General features: G+C 47.0%; 1 protein-coding gene across 1 annotated transcript in view; it reads left to right on the forward strand.

The window, feature by feature from the left end:
* ABCA3 (ATP binding cassette subfamily A member 3) overlaps positions 1-24,932 on the forward strand; it is a 113,490-nt gene that overhangs the window by 80,235 nt on the left and 8,323 nt on the right. Inside the window, exons 17-26 of the mRNA XM_084818746.1 lie at positions 870-968; positions 2,352-2,544; positions 7,049-7,352; positions 9,358-9,631; positions 12,511-12,715; positions 14,823-15,042; positions 17,455-17,613; positions 18,959-19,131; positions 21,061-21,195; positions 24,321-24,515. Of these exons, the coding sequence (XP_084674872.1) occupies positions 870-968; positions 2,352-2,544; positions 7,049-7,352; positions 9,358-9,631; positions 12,511-12,715; positions 14,823-15,042; positions 17,455-17,613; positions 18,959-19,131; positions 21,061-21,195; positions 24,321-24,515 (1,957 nt within the window). The remainder of the gene's footprint in view (positions 1-869; positions 969-2,351; positions 2,545-7,048; positions 7,353-9,357; positions 9,632-12,510; positions 12,716-14,822; positions 15,043-17,454; positions 17,614-18,958; positions 19,132-21,060; positions 21,196-24,320; positions 24,516-24,932) is intronic.

Here is a 24,932-nt window from a genome sequence, read left to right on the forward strand (position 1 = left end):
TGGATGTTGGATCAGCCCTCAGTCATGCCCCTCTCCTTCTGCATCATATGGCCTGTCTGCTTTTTTTTTCTTTCATAGAGGCAAACATGCAAATGCGCATTCATCCTTTCCCCTACCCCTCCTCCAAACCCTGCTTTGAGGATGGGGAGGTGTTGGGGATTTCACAGGCACTGGCCAGTAGGTGCTTACCACAGCCAGCTTTCCCCCAGTTTGATCACCCTAAACTGCTGAAAACCGGCAGAACCAGTTTTTTTTTTCTTTCAGAACTCACCCCAGGACTAAAAGATAGACGCGCGTTTTTTAAAACAGTGAAGGCTGTTTCAGGTTATTTCTACCACTCTTAAAATGTGATGTCTGTATACAGAGGTTAAATGCCTTAGTCCGGAGGTGCAGAATTGCTTCCTGCCCAAGGGCCAAATTCCAATTTGGAGAAGCTCTCGGGGGCCACATTCTAGTAGTGGATGGGGCCAAAGGCAAATGGGGCAGGGCCAAAATGCCAGCATATTTTAGCTTAATGCCAGTAACTCATTGCAACCTTTTGCAATGAGAGGCAAAAGGAGAGGCATTGCAACCTTTTAGAATGGGGAAAAACGGCATGAATACAGGGAAACCACCCAATGATCGGTGCTCAGAGGAAAAGGGAGGGGAGGCAGGGGAAGGAGGCGTGGCCACCTGGGGAACCCTGTAGCATCAAATTGCGACCCCAGGCAGGCCTGATTGGCCCCTTAGGTCCTCGGTTCTGCACCCCTGCCTTCGTCCAGAGGGTTGGTAGCACCGCTGCTGTGTACTACAGAGAAAGCCAGGGCAATGCTTTGAATGGCGCTGTTCTTCCTTGTTGCCCAAGTCCTCTCAATGTCCTGCTCTTCCAGGTTTGAGGCTCTGTTCACAGAGCTGGAATTACGGCAGGAAGAATTGGGCATTGCCAGTTACGGAGCATCAGTCACCACCATGGAGGAAGTGTTCCTCAGGTAAGCTTTTGGAAAAACCGGGAAGTTTGCTGGGCGACCTTGAGCCGACCGCTCTTACGTCATCATAGGTCACAGCGCTCTTGGGTGAATGAAAGGGGTGCGGGGGGCAAAGGTGAAATTATGTACTCCTTGGAGGAAGGCTGGGATGAAAAGTACATTAAGTAAGGACGCAATCCTAAGGACGCAATCCTAAGGCTGCTAGACAGCAGCTAGATGGCCATAGGTTTGTTCAGTTTTCAGGAACCGAGCTCGGAGCCTGCGCTCCGAGCTCAGTTCCCAGAAAACCGCCTCCCCGCCCCCTTCCCCGCTGTCTCATAGGCAGCATGGATCATCCCTGGGCTCCACGCTCAGAACAGTGCAGAGAGGGGCAAAAGGGGGCGTTCCCAGGGGCGGGGAGTGCGGAAGTGCCAGTTCGATGCTTCCAATGCGTTATCTGGCCTCCCTGCCCCTGCTCTGAAGTCCTGTGGCTAGACAGCCGAAATTGGCTGTCTAGCCACGAATGCAGGGCTGGCAGAGTGTGGCGGAGAGGTTCCCCTCTGCGCTCCGCCCACCCTGCGTTGTATAGTCAGTTGCCTCTGAGTTCGGAGGCGGCCGACTATCCACATAGGATTGCTCCCTAAATGAATAAGGAAGGACAGAACTCAAGGGATGTTAGTGTATTATGAATGGGTAGAAGAGAGCCATGGCTGGAGTTTGGGAGCTATGAATACCGAAGGGAAAAAGTAATCCTATTCTTAAGGATTAGTTTTGTTGTTAAATGTGTTACTGTGTTTTTAGATCTTTACACTGCTACTGGCTTCTACTCTGGCGTTAGTTTGTTTTAACCTTTTAACCTTTATGGTTCTCATGCTTTAGGGAGCAGTACTATGCATGTTTAGACAGGAGAAGAGTCCTGCAACTCCTAGCATGGCTGGCTGGGGCATATTGGGAGATGTAGGACCTTTTTCTGTCTAAACATGCACAAGACTGCACCCTTGGTGGTCTTACCATGTTTGGATAATTTAATGAAAATTGTTTTTTGCTGTTTTATATTTCATATGTTTTTAATTTGTTGTAGGATGCCTTGGGTCTTTTTAAAGAAAAGGGGTGTGTGTGTTTGATGATGATGGTGTTGGTAATGGGAATGGTTTTTTATTATGTTTTATCATGTTGTAGTTTATGGATTTAATTTTTGTGAACCAGCCAGAGAGCTTTGGCTGTTGGGCTGTATAGAAATGTAATAAATAAGGCTGCCTACAGACACACCTTCAAAGAGAGGTGTTTTAGGTGAAAGGTAGGGTTCTCAAAATGCTGAGGCTTCAACCTCTGGGGTGGCTTTATTATTATTTTTTAAAACCAGTGTGAATGTCCTTCGCCTCAATGGCTTTGGTCTCTTTCCTTAAGAGTTGGCAAGCTGGTCGATTCCAGCATGGACATCCAAGCCATCCAGTTGCCAGCTCTCCAGTACCAGCACGAACGGCGATCCAACGACTGGGCCATGGATGACTCCAGCAGCCTGAGTGGCATAACAGACCTGACGGATGACAGCGGGGCTCTGATCATGGAAGATTGCTCCAACGTTAAGCTGAACACGGGGGTGAGCTCTGAGAGATGTTCTGGTGTGGTAGCTAGCAGGGTGAACATAGGGCAGTATCCAGCTCTGTTGTTCTCTTAGTGCAAATGATGTTACACTGGCGGAAATTAGGTTCAGAACTATGCTCAAGAGAAGAATCCAGCTGAGGTTACATTTGCGGAAGCATGGTTGTGGAAATGGTTGTGCATAACTCTAGTACAACCCATTGTGCAACTGCTTGCACCAGTTGTGCAACACGTGATGCAACTGCTTGCACAACTGGTTGAACCGCTTGTGCAACGGAAAGATTCAGCGGTGCTCCACAAGCTCTATTTGAGCTTGCAGATGTCACCATCAGATGCTGCCCATTGCAGCCCATCCCCCAGAAAGGCAAAACGCATGACCTAGAGCAGCCTCGTGGTGTGGCGGTATTTGCAGGGCTGCATTGCCGCAGGTACAGGGTCGCACGGGGTGGCCATAGCTCAGTGTTGGAGCCCGTCCTTTGCATGCAAAAGGCACCTTAGATTGTACGTGAAGCACCTTGGATAGCTCCTTTAGAATTCTGACTGGTTCTGACTGAAACCTGGAGCAGATTCACCGCCCCACTGACATCGGAGCCACCAGCCTTGGCTGGTCCCAGGTTCAGTCTGTTAAAGGGATGCAGTTAGCAGATGATGGGAAAGATGCTTCTCGGCTTGAGAACCTGGATTGCCGTCGCCAGTCAGAGTAGGCAATCCTGGGCTCAGTGGATGAATAGTTTAGCCTGGTTCAAGGCAGCTTCCTATCACAGGTCTGAAACAGGAATGCACCCTGATTCAAGTCATTTCATTTCATTTATTACATTTCAGTACTGCCCAATAGCCAAAGCTACCTGAGCGATTTACACAGATTAACATACAGTATTATGTCTAATATAAAAACAGTTTAGCTATAAATACATAAACAGAGTAGACACACCTATCCACACAATATCCCATGACCTGATTTCAAACCTGTCATATGCTGCCCAATGCCTGGAAGTAGAGGAAGGTCTTAACTTGGCGCTGGAAAGATAACAATGTTGGTGCCAGTTGGACCTCGCTGGGAGTTCATTCCACAATCGGGGCTGCCACTGAGAAGGCCCTCTTCCTTGTTGCCACCCTCCGAGCCTCCCTTGGAGGAGGCACCTGGAGGAGGGCCTTGGACGCTGAACATAGTGTATGGGTAAGGTTTATGATTAAAGTCATTTTAATTAATTAATCATAGGAATTTTAGTGGATTAATCCTATACGCACTTACCTGAGAGGGTCCAATTGAACCCCAGGGGACTTACTTCTGACATGTATAGGACTGCACTGTTAGACACTAGGTGGCACTGGACTTAACTATATAATGCTACTATCCATACATGCAGGAAGCTTTTAAAAACCAAAATTGGGGGAGCATTTAAATATTTTGTTCCCCATCTACTATCTGAATGTTCTCTGTAGCTGAGCTGTGCCAACATGTGAGGCTGCTGATGGTGTAGCTTAGCAGGGGTGTTGAACCTCTTTCAACCCAAGGGCCAAATTCAGTTTTGGAGAAGCTCTCGGGGGCCGCATTCCAGTGGAGCAAAGGCAGAAGGGGGTGGAGCCAAAAATACCCCAAATGCCAGCATATTTTAGCTTAAAGCTCTTTTTGTTGGAATTAAGCCTTCGAAGAGGCATTTCAACTTTTTAGAGTTGGGGGAGAAACTGCACAAAAGCTGAGAAACAGCCAAACGATTGGTGGGCGAGAAAAGGGGGTAGAGCCAGAGGAAAGGGGAGTGGCCATCTGGGGAACCCTGGAGGGCTGGAATGGGACCCTAGGTACAACATCCCTGGGCCAAGGATTTGTTCCCTGGGCCTAAGGTACAACATCCCTGGTGTAGGTTAGTTGTAAGAACTGCTTTGCAGCACTCATAAAGTCCAGTGTGCTGCTTCCAGCATTGGCCAGCTCAATGCCCCAGGAAGCTTCCAACCCAGGCCAGCTCAATGCCCCAGGAAGCTTCCAACCCAGGCCAGCTCAATGCCCCAGGGAGCTTCCAACCCAGGCCAGCTCAATGCCCCAGGAAGCTCACAATAATTGGGACATAATGGAAATAGCCATCTGTGTCATTCACTAAAATATCTCAAAATTGGAGGTACTCTGCCTCTGAAATAGGATGTTTCCATTTCTGCTAGTCGTGGCTAAGCAAAATGATTGTTTTTTAGGGAAAGAAATTCTGATCACGCTACTCCTAGTCATGTCCTACTCTGTCATGTCATCTCTTCGTCATATTTTTTCTTGAACCTGAAAAGCCCTCATCTGTTGCTCCAACTGGGAAATAATTTTAGAGAGCAACCCTGCGGCCCCTAGACAGCATCTGGGGGGCTGTAGGATTTTTCAGATTCCTGGCTCCGAGGCTGGAGACAGTGCTCCGACCTCAGATCCAGGAGTCTGAGCTCCCGTCCCCCTCGCAGCTGACACAAAGAGAACACGCCAGCTGCCTCTACAAGGTCCCAAATGCGAGCTTGGAGAGGAGGGAAAGGGAGTGTGCCACTGTGCGGGGAGAGGACTGGGGAAGTGAGGATATGAGCCTTCCCCATCCTCTGTTCTTCCCGCTCCCCGACACCTCAGTTCGAGGGGCGAAAACACCTGTCTAGCTAAAATGCAGGGAAAGAGACACGCTGCACCTCCCGCTCTGCATGGGATACTTGTAAGCCTCCAAGTTCAAAGGCTGCGGATCCGATGGGATTGTGCCCTTAGTCACTCTTCCCCTCCCCCCCGCCTTCTGCTGATCCTTCAGGTCTACCATATCCTTTTTTGGAGATGGAGCAGTCCAAATGACACAAAACATGTATAGTTTCCTCGAATGTTTTTTTTTTACAAAATGAAAAACAGCTGGAAGAGGCTGCAGTCCAGAGGAGAGGAAGGGTGATGTAGAGGGGGTGGCTGTGGCTCACTGGTGGTGACCCTACTTTGCACACAGAAGGTCCCAGGTTCAATCCCCGGCATCTCCAGGTAGGGCTAGGAAGGAATCCTGCCTGAAACCCTGGAGAGCCGCTGCCAGTCAGTGTTGACGGTACTGGGCTAGATGGTCCAGGGGTCGGACTCAGGATAAGGAAGCTTCTGAGGTTCCTAACCCTGTGCCTGCCAGCCCTTTTTTCCTCTCAGAACTGCACATGCACACACTTTTCTCCCTGCCAGGGAAAAGATATGCAGACATGTGTCTTTTCCTGTGCAGTGAGAAAAGCAGTTGGGGGACAGCTTTGCAAGGGGAAAGCAGCTGGCAGGGACAGGTTACAGCATCCTCTCTTCAGCATCCCCTCCCTTGCTCAGTTCCTGATTGCAGCCTGTAGTGGGTGCTTTTTATTAAAAAAAAAAAAAGAAGATGTTGGGGGAAATGGAACTCCCATAACGTATAGTCTGGCTAACACAGTATTCTGAATGGGGATGCGCCATAGATTTGAGTTCTGTTTTCAGTCCCTTTCCTAATATTGAATTTCCTTTCCCCTGCCTCACCACCAGCACTGCCACAGCACTCTGAGTTGATGTTTTCAGCGAGCTTTCTACTGTGTTCCCCAATATCTTTTTACTTGGTGATTGTAACCTTCTTAGAAAAAACTCCCAGGGAGAGGTCATGTTAAAGACCTCACAAATACCGTCTCCCACTGATGGGAGATAAACACTACGTATCGACAAAGGACAGGGCCTTCTGTGCAGTGGCACCCCATCTCTGGAATGCCCTTCCAAAGGAGATATGATTGCTACCGACTTTCTTTTCGGCACCAAGTTAAAATGTTTTTTGTTTTTGCTCAAGCATTTCAACGTTTTAACATGTTAGTATTTTAGGATTCATATTATATATATTGTTTTAAATTTAAGTTACTTTTAATCTGAATGGATTGTTTGGTTTGCTGCTTGAAGAGTTATTGTTGTTTAATTCATTTTTTTAATGTGTAATTGTATGGTTTTATATTGGATTTGCTTTTGTTTGTTTTGATGTGTACACCGCCCTGGGATCTTGTGGGTGAAGGGCAGTTTATACTTTAGGCTACAGTCCTATGCATGTTTGGACAGAAAAAGTCCTACAACTCCTAACATGCTCCAACCAGCATGGGGCATGGTGGGAGTTGTAGGACCTTTTTCTGTCTAAACATGCACAGGACTACACCCTTGGTGGTCTTACCTTGTTTGAGTATTTTAATGAAAATTGTTTTTAGCTCTTTTATATTTTATATAATGCTTTTAAAAGATAACCATCGGCTGGAGCTGTGCTTTAGAAACAAAATTTTATGTACTAATCTAGGCCACAATCCTATGCATGTTTAGACAGAAAAAAAGTCCTACAAGTCCCAGCATGCCCCAGCCAGCATGGGTACGCTGGGACTTGTAGGACTTTTTTCTCTCGGAACATGCATAGATTGCACGTGAAATTAATAAATGAATGAATGAAATCAAGAACTCGCAGATACTTCAGAACTTACGCATCCTGTCCATGGCACACACGCCTTACCCTGTACCCTTTGCCTGCTCTCTTGCTCCATAGTTCTACCTCTGCTGCCAGCAATTCTATGCCATGTTTATGAAGAGGGCCATGTACAGCTGGCGTAACTGGAAAATGGTGGCAGGGCAGTTCCTGGTGCCTCTGATTTTCACCACTTTTGCCCTGATCATGGCCAAGACCTTTCCAGGCCCTCGAGACTCTTCCTCGCTGAAGCTGACCTTAAATCCGTACGGCCGGACGACGGTGCCTTTCTCGGTGTCCCAAGCACCCAGCCTGGCTCAAAAGCTGGCAGTGCAGTATAAGGATATAGTTGATGCTCAGCACCAGGAGTCGTTCAAGGTGGTAGGTGAGTAGCAGGAGCAGAAATATCGTGGAGGACATACCCGAGGGCTACTAGTCCTGATGGCTGTATGTTTCCTCTAGTATCAGAGGCAGTATGCCTATGTGCACCAGTTGCTGGGGAACATGGGCGGGAGGGTGCTGCTGCACTCCTGTCCTGCTTGGGGGTTTCCTGTGGGCAGCTGGCTGGCCACTGTGTAAACAGAATGCTGGACTAGAAGGACCCTTGGGGTGATCCAGCAGGGCTCTTCTGTTCTTATTTATTGTGTTAATCAGCCCTTTAAGGAAGAGACGCCCTCCAAATCTTTTATATGTTTATAGTGGGCCAGCCTTTCTCAGCTGGGTGCCCACCAGATGTATCGGATGACAACTCCCAGAATGCCTGGCCGGGGGATTCTGGGAGTTGTCATCCGGCACGTCTGGAGGGCACCAGATTGGGGATGGCCGCAACAACCTAGATGGAGCGGCCATCCGGATATGAACCCAGCTGTTAGGCGCTGTCCGTAGCATCGCAAAAGGCTCATGTGTGAAGGGGGAAGCCTCATTCGCCACATGTGCAAAATCACAGCGGCTGCCGTGGGGGAAACAGAAGGTTGAATTTGGCTGGGTGGGGTGGGGGAGGCTGTAGGGACATAGTTGGGGAATCCAGCAGATAGGGTGATTGGGGAGCAAGGCAGGGATGTAGGATGACAGGGCCAACGAAGTTGGGGTGGTTAGGAGAAAATGTCACATAGGGTAAAATCGAACCCAACTCTTACTTAGAGCAGACCCATTGAAATGAATGGGAATTAAGTTAGCTGTGGCTGGCTGAAATCCCATTCATCTTAGTGGGTCTACTCTAAGTAGGAGTTAGGTTGGGTTTTACCCCTAGAGCCCAGGGAAACAAAGGGTTTCTTCCTGTGGACCACAGGCAAGGAAGATTGGGTTTCCATATACTGTGATCAAACACCCCAAAATGGTCATGGGGGACCTCAGGCCGAGGGTCCCAATCCAGCCCTCTTGGAGTCTGAATCCGGCCCCGTACCCCCCCAACCACTGATTAGTTGGTGGTTTCTCAGCTTTTCTACTGTTTTTACCCCATTCTAAAAGGTCGAAATGCCTCTCCTAAGGCTGAGTTACTGGCAGTGAGAGCTTGAAGCTAAAATATGCCAGTATCTTTTGTATTTTGGGCACCACCGCTTTTGTCTTTGGACCCGCCCCCTTTCCCTTCAGCCCCGCCCACCACTAGAAGCTGCAGAGAGCTTCTCCGAAATGGAAATTAGCTCTCTGAATGAAAGAGGTTCCTCACCGCTTCCCTAAAAAACTTTCTGGCTGCTGGTTTCTTAAGAGTGAACTATCTGAATAAGAGGATGTGATGCTACCAAGAAACATCAAGCCTCAGTGGGCTATGCAGATGTTATGTTCTTAGCAGGGATGCAGTTTTACTGGATGGCTCAGATCATGCCATAATTTGGCATCACTTCCAGCTCCTTGCATCCTTTGGTTTTCTGGAAATCTACTATTTTTGTTCAAACTGAAAGTTTCTAGACCTCATGGTCATGAATCTTCCTTCACTAACTGTCTGTAGCAGTATCTGCATAAAGGCTTTGAGACTAGAGGGAATCCTATTGGCTAGTGGAAAACCAAATATTTATGTATTTATTACATTTCTATTCTTCCCCATATCCGAAGCTCTCTGGGGAGTTCACAACAATTAAAACCATAAAATACAGTATAAAAGTTTTAAAATTTAAAACTACAGCATAAAATAAAAACCAAAATAAAACCTAGCAGCGGTGCAACAATTTAAAATATATTAACAGATTTAAAGCAACAGAAACTGAAAGGCTAAAATGCCTAAGAAAATAAGAAGGTCTTCACCTGGAGCCGAAAAGAGCACAACATAGGCTCTGGGAAGCTCATTCCACAACCGGGGGGTCACAACCGAAAAATCCCTCTTCCTAGTAGCCACCCACTTCACGTCTTTTGGTGAAAGGAAATACGCCATATAGATGAAACTGGTGTCATTGCAGGTAACCTTCAGGAATACCTGATTTCTCGAGCATCTGAAGAGGGCGGAGCCTTTAACGAGCACTACATTGCAGCAGCATCCTTTGAGGAAACCGAGGACCGAATGCAGGTCACGGCTCTCTTCAACAACCAGGCATATCATTCCTCCGCGGCAGCACTGCTCCTGGCAGACAACGCCTTAATGAAGCTGCTGGCTGGTCCAAATGCTTCCATCGCAGTTGCGAACTACCCGCAGCCCCGCAATGTGACTGAGACAGCAAAGGACCAGCTCATGGAGTGAGTCCAAGTTTCCTCTTTTTCCAAAATACAAATTTATATACTCTTTCCGAAAGAGAGACGTAACACAGATAACGCACAGCAGCGTTTTAATTACATGATGCAAATTTGCAATTTCGCAAGTCTCGTTTTTCCAATAAAGAAAGGAATGCCCATTTGCTAAAAGGGCATTGCAGCATTTCCTTTCTTCATGAATCCAAACATATAGCGAGCTCATTTAGCAGATACTGCAAATTCATGAAATCTCTCAAAATTCAAATTTTTAACCAATTTTGATACATTTTTCAGGCGAAAGTGGCAACAGGGCATTTGAGAAATGTGAAAGCCAGTGGATAACTAAGTTCCAATTGGCACGTTCGTCCAGGTGGTATGGATTGGGTCAGTTTGTTCTGGAATTCACAAAAGTCAGTTTCCTCAAACATCCCTAAACCCAACCTTGATGCCTAACATAAGCTCCTGAGAGGCAGAGAGAGGCTTCCAAATCTCCCTGCCCAAGTAGAAATCGCGTCTGGGCCTCCTATCTTTGCTTGGCCTACAGACTTTGGTTTGCTTCCTCTTGGTTGCTTTCTAGATCCCCAGTACCAAACACATCCTGCTTTTCTTAAGGCCCCAGGTTGTGTTTTAAAAGAATTGGAGTGCAGGCCTGGAGCGGCTGATGGGTGGGATGTGGCATGCCAAGTCCAATCCAAAGTGCTTTAAACCTGTTCAAGCACTAAATGGTTTGGGTCCAGGGTATTTGAAGGGAAGCTTCCATGTGATATTCTGTCCACAGTCTTATAAATAAGCCCACTAACATTACTAGCTTGAAGAAATTGTACTAACTTGTAAAGAGGCCAGGAGCCTGCGTTTCCATGCTGGCTGCAGCAGACGTGATGACCATAGTTTGTTTGCTTGTTTGTTTGATTGATTGATTGATTTGATTGATTTGATTTATTAGCCGCCCGGCTGGCCAGCTGGCCAGCCACTCTAGATGGTGTACAATGCTAATAACAAATTCACATAATCAACTGAACAAAACAACACTGCTCTAAAAAACCCTAACCCACCTGAAATGCCCTCCTGAACAGCCAGGTTTTTAAAGCCCGGCGGAAGTTCATCAAAGAGGGGGCATGGTGGAGGTCACTAGGGAGGGAATTCCACAGAGTAGGGGCCACCACAGAAAAGGCCCTCTCCGTAGTCCTCACCGGCCTAGCTGTCCTGGCTGATGGGACAGACAGAAGGCCTGTCAAGGCCGATCTTGTTGAGCGACGTCCCTGGTGTTGTTGGAGGCGCTCCTTAAGATAGACTGGGCAGGAAGCATATAGGGTTTTAAAGGTCAATACCAACACCTTGAATTGGGCCCAAAAAACAACTGGTAACCAGTGCAACTCCTTCAGCACTGGAGTGATGTGGTCTCGCCGATGGCTGCCTTTAATCAGGTGGGCCGCCGCATTCAGCACCAGCTGCAATTTCTGAACCATCTTCAAGGGTAACCCCACATAGAGCGCATTACAGTAGCCTAGGCGAGAGGAGACCAGGGCATGAACTACTGACGGGAGCAGATGGTTAGGGAGGTAGGGGCGCAGCTGCCATATCAGATGGAGTTGGTAGTTCAGTGGTAGAGCACATGTTTTGCATGCAGGAGGTCCCAGGTTCAATCCCCAGCTTTTCCAGGTTGGGCTAGGAAAGAATCCTGCCTGAAACCTTGGAGAGCCACTTCTAGTCAGTGTTGGCAATGCTGGTCTACATGGACCAGTGGTTTGACTCAGTATAAGGCGGCTTCCATGTTCCTGTGAACATAAGAAGAGCCATGCTGGAGCAGACCAAGGGTCCATCTAGTCCAGCAGTCTGTTCACACAGTGGCCAACCAGCTCCCACAGGAAACCCATAAGCAGGAGACAAGTGCAACAGCACCCTCCCACCCATGTTCCTCAGCAACTGGTGTACATAGGCAGACTGCCTCTGATACTGGAGGTAGTACAGAGCTGTCAGGGCTAGTAGCCATTCATAGCCGTATCCTCCATGAACTTGTCTAACCCTCTTTAGAAGCCATCCAAAGTGGTGACCATCACTACGTCTTGTGGTAGCGAAATCCATAGTTTTACTATATGCTGTGTGAAGAAGAATGTCCTTTTATCTGTCCTGAATCTCCCACCAGTTAGCTTCATGGGATCACCCCGAGTTCTACTTTATAATAACAGAGGGAGAACTATGTCTTGCTATCTCCTTTCTCCACACCACACATGATTTTGTACACCTCTATCATGTCTCCCCTTTGCTCCAAGCTAAACAATCCCAGCTGCTGTGACCTTCCCTCATAGGGGAGTTGCTCCAGCCCCTTGATCCTTTTAGTTGCTCATTTCGACACTTTTTCCCAACTGTACGATATCTTTTCTTTAGGTGTTGTGACCAGAACTGTTCATAGTATTCCAAGTGTTGTCCCACCATAGATTTGTATAAGGGCAGCATGATATTGGCAGTTTTATTCTCAATTCCTTTCCTAATTATATCTAACATAGAATTTGCCTATGAAGGGAAGTCCTCTCTTCCATGGCCAGCAGGAAAACGCAGACTTACTAGCCTATTTAGCAGGCCAGTTTTTTTAAAAAAGCCTTCTGCCAAGCAGACTGACAGAGGGGAGATGCAACAATCCATCCCGCTCACTTGTCTGCACGGAATGCTTGGTCACCTCTGGCAACTCCGTGAGTTGTTAAATACGAGGTTGGCCAGTGCATATTCACATTCTGCATTATAAACCCCTAGACTCGGTATCGCTCTGATTGGCTCTTCCCTGATTATTATTGTCACCCACATTGAGCTCTTTGGATAGGCGGGCTGTTGGTCAAAATAAACAGGAAATGTCCGTCTGACCCTGCTGTCTTTTTTTAACGTCCCGCTAGAGGCCAGACGGGCTTTGCCGTTGCGATCAACTTGCTCTATGGAATGGCTTCCTTGTCCAGCACTTTTGCGCTCCTCTTAGTCAGCGAGAGGGCCATCAAGGCCAAGCACGTGCAGTTCGTCAGCGGGGTCTACATCGTCAATTTCTGGCTCTCGGCCCTCCTGTGGGACCTCATCAACTTCCTCATTCCCTGCGTCCTCATGCTGGTGAGTCAGCGACATAAGGACATCGGAAGAGCCCTGCTGGATCAGACCAAGGGTCCATCCAGTCCAGCATTCTGCTCACATAGCGGCCAACCAGCTGCCCACGGGAAACCCACAAGCAGGATATAGTGCAACAGCACCCTCCCACCTGAGTTCCCCAGCAACTGGTGTACTGTCTCTGATACTGGAGGTAGCATAGAGCCATCAGGACTGGTAACCGTTGATAGATAGCCTTATCCTCTATGAATTTGCCCAGTCCCATTTTAAAGCCATCCAAATGAGCGGTCATCACTACCTCTTGGGGAAGTGAATTCTGTAGGTTAACTATGTGCTGTGTGAAGAAGTCCTTTTATTTGTCCTGAATCTCCCACCACTCAGCATCGCATTCTTTGTGCATGCAGTCACCACAGAAACCACATAATACACTGTTGTGGCATAATTGCTACATATTTAGCCAAAAGGACTACTTACGTGGGCTGTTGAGAGGATCCAGCTGAGATCAGGTGGTAATCAGGCATATAAAATTTTGTGTGTGTGTGTGTGTAGGGGGGTTACATTGGGGTGGGAGGGGCATTGTAAGTCAGTGCAGAACAGCACAATGCAAATACAAATACTCTAATGTTCATTAGATTAAATTATTAAATGATTCATTCATTAGATTAAATACTGAAGCACGCAGGCTTATGGACATTGCGGAATTCTGGGAGTTGTAGGACTTTTTTCTGTGTAAGCGTGCATAGGATTGCACCCTAAATTAATTTATTTTTAGCAAGTTGTTTTTAAAATGTGTCACGTGACCATCAGTCATCCCAATACCTCTTTGGCCAGGCGGAAAAATGGAAGCGGGGAACTTTGTTGACTTACCATACTGAGCAGTTGGGTAAGATACTGACCGAAAGTTTTTCCTGATATCTCCATAAATAGAGGAATTTTAGAGATTCCATTTTGTTGAAATGAAAGTTGAAAATTCAGGGAAGGAGACTGGAATTTTCTAGAGGGGTATATGTTCCCCCACCCCATATACCTCCTGCTGCTGTGCTGATAAAAGCCCCGCCCCAGCTCAGTGATCAAGCGCCTGCTTTGTTAACAGGCGGTCCCAGATTTAGACCCCAGCAACACCAGCTAAAAGGGTCAGGTAGCAGGGGATGGGGAAAAGACCCTTCTCTTCCTGAGACCCTGGAAAGCAGCGCTGACTCAAAACATTTTGCTGCCTGAGGCAGAGGATGAAATGGTGCCGTCCCACACGCAGAAGTCCACCAGAGTGATAGTCGAATCTTACTTCAACAGTGGTGCAGCTTCTTCCACCACAACTAAGGACAGCAAGATAGGTTAGGGGGCGTAGGGCAGGCGGTGTAGCTCCTATAGCTCTGGCCTTGAAGACCTCTCATGGCTGCCCCACTGCATCTGCTGCATGAGGCGGCCACTTCACTCAGTCTAATGGTAGAGCCAGCCCTGCTGGAGAACCACTATCAGTCAGTGTTGACGTTCCTGGGTTAATTGGTCAAAGAAGTATCTTCAAATAGGCTTTTAATACAATTTTTAATTATATATCCTCCCTATCCCTTCTTCCTTGCTTCTCATGTCTTAATTTAGATTGTAAGCCTGAGGGCAGGGACTATCATGTTACTTAAGAACACAAGAAGACGCGTGCTGGATCAGACAAAGGGTCCATCCAGTCCAGCATTCTGTTCACACACTGGCCAACCAGCTGTCAACTAGGAACCAACAAGCAGGACATGAGTGCAACAGCACCCTCCTGCCCATGTTCCCCAGCAACTAATGCACATAGGCTCACTGCCTCTGGTAATGGAGGTAGCACATAGCTAGCAAGACTAGTAGCCATTGATAGCCTTTTCCTCCAGGAATTTGTCCAACCCCCTTTTAAAGCCATCCCAGTTGATGGCCATTACTACATCCTGTGGTAGCGAGTTCCATAGTTTAACTATGTGCTGTGTGAAGAAGGACTTACTTTATAAGCTGTTCAGGCAGGCTTTTTGGCTAAAGGATAGGATATAAATGCAATGAATGAATGAATGAATGGCCTGCCCTAGTACAAGGCAGCTTTCTTTGTTCTTAATTGTAATGCCGCTTTCATTGCTTGCCCCTCCAGGTGATATTCCAAGCCTTTGACGTGAAAGCTTTCACCCAGGACAACCACCTTGTTGATGTGATGCAGATCTTTTTCCTTTATGGTTGGGCCACCATTCCCCTCATGTACCTGCTCAGCTTCTTCTTTTCTGTGGCAGCCACAGCCTACACACGCCTCACCATCTTCAACATCTTCTCAGGCACAGCCACCTTCCTGGCAGTTACTATCATGAGCTTTCCAGGTAAGGGGCTCAGACTTGCTTCGTATTTGTTGAGCAGGTTTCCTGGCCAATACCATCCGTGTTACTTCAGGTTAACGTTAGTTGTTCATTTATTTATTTGCAATGTTTTGATATTCCCTCCTTCCCGTGGTGTGTGAACGTAGCCACAAAGTGGCCACACAACTTTACAAAGCAAAACAAAAAATCTTAACGTCTACTAATGGTAAAATTAGATCAATATTGCACCTAAAATAGCAGCAGACAAAAAGCAGACACCCCCCAGTGCCTCCCTCTTAAAAAGCTCAGGCAATTAGAATAATTTTTCACTGGAAGCTGAAAGGAAAAAAATGGGAGGGAAGCAAATGAAAGCCCTAGAAGGGAATTCCAAAGTTTGGGTACCACCACAAAAAAGCTCCTGTTCCTAGTTGCCATCCACCTTATGTCAGAGCATCAGTTGCAGAGCCCATCCACACTGGCATAAGATCTAATGATACACACCTTAATCACCTCTGGTTAGATTACTGCAACACACTCTATGTGGGGCTGCCCTTGAAGAGTGTTTGGGAACTGCAGCTGGAGCGAAATGCAGCACACACTTTGTTGATCATATTACACCAGTATCAACTGGGCTGGCTGCCATTTTGTTTCTGGGCACAATTCAACATGCTGGTGATCACGTAAAAACTCCTAAACAGTTTGGGCCTGGGATATTGGAAAGCCATCTCATCCCGTATGAAGCTGCCTGTAGTCTTCTTCAGAGGCCCCCTTCTGTATGTCCAACCACCAAGAGGGGCTAGGTTGGAGGGAACATGGGATAGGGTCTCTTCTGTGGCAGTACCTCACCTGCCTGTGGAGCTCTCTGCCTCTGAAAGTTATACTGGCCCCTTCTTTGTTTGGTTCTAGGTGGGCTGTTAAACCCTTGTTTGCTCTGCATGACTTTTTAGTATTTTAAATGTATTTGCCCCGCATTCTGTTTTTACAATTTCCTCCTGTTCTTAATTCTGCTGTTGTGATGTTTTTAAATAGTTTTAATTATACAAATTAACTATGTTTTAATTATAAGTTGCCTTCAAGGCTATTTACTATTTAGGCCAGAAAGATGACTCATACTTCTGTAAGTAAATAAATAACGTGAATTTGTTCACGTTAGGCCACTGGTAACTCCTATAGCTATGCTGCTTCATCTCTTTGAACCTAATGATTCTGGATTCCTGCATAAGAACTACCTTAAGCAGTTCTATACAGCTGCAAAGTCATGTAGGGCATGTAATTGGAAGTCCCCAAAGCAACCAACTAAAGAGCAATGTGTTGGTAAAATTTGGGAGACTATGACTATGTATAAACTTACTCAGCAAGTGCAGCCAGCAAGGAATCCTGACTTTAAGAAAGATACTATGGCACCAGGGTTTCCATTTAACAGTTCTGCTTTGTAATGGATCATAAAACATTTTGCTGCTTCTCCAGCAAAAGCATCTCGTAGGAATGTCAGGGCCAAGCTAATCATAACAAGGCAGCCATGTATATATTCATGTGTCTGCCCTGTTCACGTTGAAAGCCTTGAGAGCGTCTTTATGTACATCAAAACCAACACATGGACGAGGGGAGCAAAACCTTCCACTCCTCCTCTGCTCCTCATGGCGCTCTGTTGCGTAAAGCACTTTTCTCCTCAGCCCAGCTCCAAATATTGGTCTGAGGAGAAAAGTATCTGAAGCAATGGACCACAGAGAGGTAAGGCAGATGAGCGGGAAGCCGGGGGTTCAACTCCTACCACCCCACTCCTTCTGTAATAAAACAAATAAATAATCTGACATACACATACTGACATACACATTCCAGATTTTCTAGACTGTATCCATGCATCTGGCCAGGTCATCAAAAAGCCAGTTATTTAGATCTTACTACTCTTGCTCCACATAGGAAGGCTATATTGTGCCCTAACATATTAATGAAGATTTAACGTTATGCCTCTGCTTTCACAGAATGATTTAATATTATGCCTCTGCTTTCTTACAAGGCCATTGTAGGAAATTACCATTGGAACAGCGTTCTTGTGCATTTTGTAAAACCATTACTGAAGATATTGTCTATTATGTTACCCAGCGTCCGCTTTATAAGGATCCATGTGCAAAATATTTAGGCTCAGCAAGAATTTTGTTACACCTAGTGCATTTGTATGTTTTCTGTTGTTTGACAATGAAACTTAACGTTGCCTTGGGTGTTTCCTTATTTGCACTGGTGGCCAGGAAGTTGAGAGCTAAATTTGTTGCTCCACTCTGAACATCCCTTCTGTTTTTGTTGCGGCATATAGCTAAACAATAAAATTATGATTACTGCACATGCTCTAGATATGAACAGGGCAGATGTGTGAGTAAATATACATCTAGTTTGACATACGAAGGCTCACTCATTGACTTCCCCACATTTGTCTTCTAGAGCTTGGGATGGTCGATCTCTCAACGACATTGGATAAAGTCTTTCTCATCCTCCCCAACTATTGCCTGGGACAAAGCATCAGCGACTTCTACCAGAATTACGAGTTCATTCAGTTCTGCACCTCTTCCTTTGAGGCTTCTGTTGTCTGCAAAGTATTTAGTGAGTATCCAGTATCCTCTCTGGTTTTGACCTTTGTGTGGCAGGTCAGAACCTTTCCCTTGAATTTACAAAAATGGCTAGCTAGAAATCCATTATATTGGTCGTTAATTATGTCCTTAAGCCCTTGCTTTACCCAGATCACCTTTATCCACTACATTTAGGGGGGTGGGGTGTTTCTTCGTCTTCTTTTGCATGCACCATTGTGCTGTTTGCGTACTGTACACCTGTGTAGTGTCCAATAATGCAATTGATTGTGACTGACACTAATTTCTCCCCATGTTTCTCAGCCCCCCTAACTTTATGAAACAATCTTTAGAGTTATGCTCCTAACATTAATATGTTAGGGCACAATCTAGTCAAATTTAAGCACTTTAAGGGAGCAATTCTGTGGTCGCTAGTCAGTGGCTAGTTGGCCATAGGATATGTGGTTTTCCAGGAACTGACCTTCTCCCTTTTCCGCGCTGCCTGTGAGGCAGCACGGAACAGCCCCACACTCTGAATAGGAGCATGGAGCAGCCAAAATGAGACGCTCCGGGATGGGGAAGGCGGAAATGCCGGTGCGACACATCCGATGTGTCATCCAGCAGCCTCCTCCCCCGCTCTGGCTTCTCATGGCTAGACAGCCGAAATCGGCTGTCTAGCCGCAAATGCAGGGCAGTAGAAGCACAGAGGGAACGATCCCCTCCTTGCGTCTCCTGCCCTGCATTGGATAGGCGGTCGCCTCTGAGTTCAGAGGCGACCGCCTATCCCCATAGGATTGCACCCTAAGTCCTATTATTTCCATAAGGGAGTGAAGGATATGCTTAACTTTTTCTCACTGATGTCATTGGGACTTAAAAATGCTTGTTTGGGGCGGGTTGTGTCTTTAGAGTAGGATCCAGTGGTGGTACGGGGCTAGCGCTAATGACATTGCGCTGGCATAAACCAACATCAGCACAGTGTCATTAGAGCTTGCTAGGGCCAAGGGGAAAGGTGGCGATTTGCCGCCAAATTGCAGCAGCAGCACCAAATCTTATCGGCAAATCACCGCTTTTCACCTTGGCCCTAGCAAATGCTAATGATGTTGCCCTTGTGTTGGTTTACACTAGTGCAACATCATGAGTGCTGTGCCACTATTAGATACTACTCTTAGGGGCATAATTCTATGCATGTTTAGACAGAGAAAATCCTACAACTCCCAGCATTCCCAATGCTGGCTGGGGAATGCTGGGAGTTGTAGGACTTTCCTCTGTCTAAACATATATAGGATTGTGCCCTTAGTCTTTAAGGAGTCTGATATGGGTGAAGTAACCTGTCTCTTTTCTCTCTCACTTCCTCTTCCCACCTTTTCTCTCCCACCTTCAAGATATTAGCTTCCAAACCAATTACTTTGCCTGGGAGAGTCCTGGGATTGGCAAATACTTGACCGCCATGGCTGTGCAAGGGCTGTTCTTCCTCCTCCTCCTCTTCCTCATCGAGACCAACCTCCTTTGGAGAGTGAGGACCATAGTCTGCGGCATGCGACGAAGGCGGAAATGGGTAAGGGCTGTACAGAAGGTATTTCCTGGCTGAAAGGCCTGTGAGCTAAAATGTCTCTGTGGCAGATGTACCCTACAATTCTGCAATATGAAAGTGGATGCTGTATTCAACTTCCTCTGAATCTCCACTTTCATTTAATTAAAATAAAGCAAGTTTCTGGCCCTTATGGTTTGTCAGGTGCCAAACCGCCTAGCATGTTTGCAGCCAAACAAAAAAGCCGATCTCTTAGTAAATAGCCTTTATGAAGCAAACCTTTCAGGGGTGGGTGGGTTATATGTTTATTATGCATATCACCAACTAACATCAAATATATGTTGCATATACAAATATAGTATTACATACAAATATTAACAGGAGAACTATTACTACTTCCTTATTCCGATATCAATTAATACATCTGTATGCCCAACCTCTCTGCTTTTATTTCCCTCAAAAGTAAGGGTGGGGGGAGAGATTTAGATTGGTACCACAGCATGTGGGGAGAAGTTTAATCCTGCCCACTCCAGACGTGACCTCACCCCCCAGATGACACCAATGGAGCTTCTTTTTTTAACTATCTGTAGCTGCTGCATAAAGGTGTGTGTGTGGGGGAGTGATTTTACAGGGTGGGGGTCATGGCTGATAAGGAGAAGATTAAAACTTCCCTCCCCATGTACTGCAGTCCCGATCTGAATCAGGTGGCCCTGTGCTTAATTTTGAGTAAGATTAAAACACAAAGAGAGCTGCATGCTACTTATTTAACGTAACGTGTATTTTTAGTCCCAAAGGGTGCGATCCTATGCATGTTTAGACAGAAAAAAGTCCTATAACTCGCAGCATTGCCTGGGGAAAACTGAGAGTTGTAGGACTTTTTTCTGTATAAATTTGCATAGGATTGCACCCTAAATTAGGCAAAATGATAGAACATTCACATTTGAGTTACCTGTTTTCACAAGTCAGGATTTATCTTGTAGGAATTGGGTTAACTTGGCAGGGTGGCTTGTTCTTGGTTTTGTTTCTGTTTGTTGATGTACAGTATATACAGCCCCAAAATATAATGGGTAACGCAGGACAGCCCAATCCAGTGTGCGGAGTTAGGTGTGCTTAAACTCATTGAAATCTGTGGGCTTAAGTACACCAAACTCCATACAGGACCAGACTGAATCTGGAGGTATAAATAAGCCTGTTTTTGTGTTCTTTTTTTTAAATCTAAAAAGAGTTTTTTTTAAAATAGCACCAAGAAAATTCAAAATCTGAATGAATTCTTTGAATCAGTACAGCTTATTAGGGCTGTCAGCTGATTAAATAAATCTTAGCTGGCTCATTGTATGACTTTCTATCGATTTAATTCAGTCTTCCACAATATGGGCCCCTCCTGGATGTGTTATACTATAACCCCCATCATCCACAGCTAATGTACCAATGGGCGTGCTGGCTGGGGGTGATGGGGATTGTAATCCCAAGACATTCAGAAGGCGCCATGTTGGGAAAGTCTGGTTTCATTAATTGATCAAACTTTTATAACTTGCATACAAATGAAGCGATCATTCTGTACAAAAAACCCACCCAAAACAGGATTCTTGTGTTGTTTTTAAACAATGCACAGACACGCACGCCACGGAAGGCACCCCCTCCTGTATGACACAGAAGGAGGAATGCCTCATCTGAGGTGATACCTGGAGCCTTTGTTTTTTTATATGCATTTCTACTTCTACAATAATTAATATGTTTTTTTTAAATTATGTTGCCCAGTTAATCAGAGACATCTTCTTTTTATATACCGGAAAGGTTTTTTATCAATTCCTTGAACTGATAAATTGACAACATGTTGCATCGCTGAAACGACTACTCAATACGTTCCTATTGCAAGGAGTCGCTCAGCTCTGCCGGAATTTTTGTGTTGCCGCTGTAGGGTTATTGTTCACTTTCCGTTGGCTTTTCCCATAACAGATGCTGCTGCTGAACAGAGTCCCTGTGCTGCCAGAAGACCGGGACGTTGCAGACGAGAGAAAGAAGGTTTTGGAGTCGCCGACGTCATCCCTCTCGTCACTGAACAGTCCCCTAGTCATCAAGGAACTTACCAAGGTGAAGCATCCGACCCTTCCGTGGGGCTGAAAAAGCTGGGTTTCAGGGTGACCTCTCTTTGGAGACTTGTCAAACAGTGTTTCCTTGGGGAGGGCCCGTAGCTCAATGGCAGAGCACATGCTTTGTATGCAGCAGGGCCCAGATTCAGTTCCTAATGGTCGGATTGCAGTTGATGGGAAAGCCCTCTGCTGGAGCCTCTGGAGTGCCACTGCCAGTCAGAGTAGACCATGCTGGTCCTGAAACCGACCAAGATCCTGCCAATACAGCCACTGTTTTCAGTTATTTGTACTCCAGGTTGGAGGCAACAAGCAGTATCCAACGGTGTCATTCTGCTAGCGCAAATTTATTTATTTATTTATTTCATTTCTATACCGCCCAATAGCCGAAGCTCTCTGGGCGGTTCACAAAAACTAAAACCAAACAACACACAATAAAACAATTTAAAATATATAGAACATTAAAACCACAATATAACAATACAACCACAATAAAACCTAGCAGCAGTACAGGAGTTTAAAATACAGATTTAAAACAGCAAAGATAAAAATTTAGAAAGCTAAAATGCCTGGGAAAATAAAAAGGTCTTCACCTGGCGCCGAAAGGAGTACAATGTAGGCGCCAGGCGAACCTCACTAGGGAGCTCATTCCAGAGCCGGGGTGCCACAACAGAAAAAGCCCTCCTCCTAGTAGCCACCCGCCTCACTTCCTTTGGCAGGGGCTCACGGAGAAGGGCCGCTGATGATGATCTTAAGGTCCGGGCAGGCACATATGGGAGGAGGCGATCCTTCAGGTAACCTGGCCCCAAGCCGTTAAGGGCTTTGAATGTTAACACCAGCACTTTGAATCGGGCCCGGAAATGGACTGGCAGCCAGTGCAGCTGGAAAAGTACTGGCGTAATATGACCTCGCAGGCCAGTCCCTGTTAACAATCTTGCTGCCCTGTTTTGGACCAGCTGAAGTTTCCGGACCGTTTTCAAAGGCAGCCCCACTTATAACGCATTGCAGTAATCCAGACGAGAAGTTATCAGAGCATGGATAACTGTAGCTAGGCTATCTCTGTCCAGATAAGGGCGTAGTTGGTATACCAGCCTAAGCTGATAAAAAGTGCTCCGTGCCACTGAGTTCACCTGTGCCTCAAGTGACAGTTCTGGATCCAAGAGCACCCCCAAACTACGAACCTGATCCTTTAGGGGGAGTGCAACCCCCTCCAGAACAGGTTGAATATCACCTAGCCGGGCAGACGAACCACCCACTAACAGTACCTCCGTCTTGTCTGGATTGAGTTTCAGTTTATTAGCCCTCATCCAGTCCATTACCGTGCCCAGGCACTGGTTCAGAACAGCCACTGCCTCACCTGGTTTTGATGAGAAAGAGAGGTAGAGCTGGGTGTCATCCGCATATTGATGGCACCTCAGCCCACACCTCCGGATAACCTCCCCCAGCGGTTTCATGTAGATGTTAAACAGCATGGGGGATAAAATAGAGCCCTGTGGAACCCCATGGCACAATTGCCATGGCACAGAGCAATAATCGCCCAGCACCACCTTCTGGAATCGGCCATCCAAGTAGGAGCGGAACCACTGTAGTGCAGTGCCTCCAACTCCCAACCCAGACAACCTATCCAGAAGGATACCATGGTCGATGGTATCGAAAGCCGCTGAGAGGTCCAGGAGAATCAACAGGGTCGCACTCCCCCTGTCCCTCTCCCGGCAGAGGTCATCCCACAGGGCGACCAAGGCAGTTTCCGCTCCAAAACCAGGCCTGAAGCCCGATTGAAATGGATCTAGATAATCCGTTTCATTCAAGAGTGCCTGGAGCTGTCCTACAATCACCCGCTCAAGCACCTTGCCCAGGAAGGGGATGTTGGCCACTGGCCTATAATTGTTAACATCCTCTGGGTCCAGGTTAGGCTTTTTCAGGAGTGGTCTAATTACTGCCTCTTTTAAAGCAGCAGGCACCACTCCCTCTCTCAAGGAGGAATTTACAACCTCCTGGACCCAGCCGGACAACCCCTCCTTGTTTGATTTAATAAGCCATGAAGGGCAAGGGTCAAGCACACAAGTGGTCGATCGGACTTGGCCAAGCACCTTGTCCTCATCCTCAGGCCTCAGTAACTGAAACTCATCCAATAAAACTGGACCAGACGGTGCTCTGAACGCCTCTACCAATGGAACTGCATTAATGGTGGTGTCCAATTCATGACGAATCTGAGCGACTTTATCCTCAAAGTGCCGCGCAAACTCGTCACAGCGTGCTACCGAGGGTTCCACCGTCTCTCTCCCTGGCCCAGAATGTAACAGGCCGCGAACCACTCGGAAAAGCTCCGCCGGACGACACTGAGAAGATGCAATGCTGGTGGAAAAGAACTGCCTCTTTGCCACCCTCGCCGCCACAGAGTAGGCTCGATAGTGGGCTCTTACCTGTGTTCGGTCAGACTCAGCACAAGTTTTCCTCCACCTGCGTTCTAGCCGTCTCCCCTCTAGCTTCATTGCCCTCAGCTCAGGTGTATACCAAGGTGCTGGCCGGGCTCTGCTCAGAGGGAGAGGGCACTTGGGTGCGATCGTGTCAACCGCCCGAGTCATCTCTGCATTCCACAGAGCGACCTGGGCTTCGACAGGAGCACCAGCCATACCAGCAGGAAAGTCCCCCAGAGCCCTCTGGAATCCATCGGAATCCATTAATCTCCGGGGGCAGACCATTTTAATAGGTCCCCCACCCTTGCAGAGGGGAAAGGCTGCCAGAAGTCTAAACAAATGACATCGTGGTCGCGGAGACTAGATTCTGAACTACGCACAAGAGGAGAATCCAACTAAAATTGGACTGCTTGCACAAATGGCAAAATAAGTATTACATTATTCTTGTAATACACAAGAATAATGCACAACCGCGTGCACAAAGGGCAAGAGTCAGCGGAGCTCCACTCAGGTCATTTGAGTTTGCGGAATGACACCATTGGATGCTGCCCAGGGTGAGAGAACCCCACCTCTTGCAGATTGAGGGTCCCTTACCTGAGCCCCTGCCCCCAAATCCTGGAGGAAATCCAATTCCCAGGAAGTTGTTACGAGGCCGCTCCTTTCAGAGGTGCCCTGGTGAGCCACCTCACGCCCGGGTGGTTTGCTCTTCAAGGTGTACGACAGCAGGGACTCGTGCTTGGCAGTGGACAGAATCTCCCTGGCGGTCAACAAGGGCGAGTGCTTCGGCCTCCTCGGCTTCAATGGGGCAGGCAAGACCACCACCTTCAAGATGTTGACAGGGGACGAGAGCATCACGGCGGGGGATGCCTATGTGGACGGGCACAGCATTCTGGCCGACATCAAAAAGGTAACTAGGGGCTGGAGCTGTGCATTAGGAACGACGTTTTACTTATTTAGGGCTCAGTCCTCTGCATTGTTTAGACAGAAAAAAATCCGACAATTCCCAGCATGCCCCAGCCAGCCATGCTGCCTGGGGCACGCTTGGAGTTGTCGGACTTTTTTCTGTCTCAACAATGCGGAGGTTTGCGCCCTTGAAGTATTTTTATACTGCCTTTCAAGGCAAAGCTTCCTCATGGCAGTTTGCAAGGTGGACAGCTAAGACCAGTGGGTAATATGCGGGCCTGAGCGGCCCCCACTGCCTCCTGAATTTGGTTTAAAAAAATGGGGGGGGATTGGGGAGAAAAAATGGCATCTGTAGCAGCTATGAAATGCCAAAAGAATGACAATCAGCTTGCAAACAGGCTAATTTTGACCCCTTTGGGGC

Source organism: Heloderma suspectum, chromosome 12 (assembly GCF_057233095.1).
Source record: "Heloderma suspectum isolate Gila_16-S chromosome 12, 16-S_ref, whole genome shotgun sequence".
NCBI lineage: Eukaryota > Metazoa > Chordata > Lepidosauria > Squamata > Helodermatidae > Heloderma > Heloderma suspectum.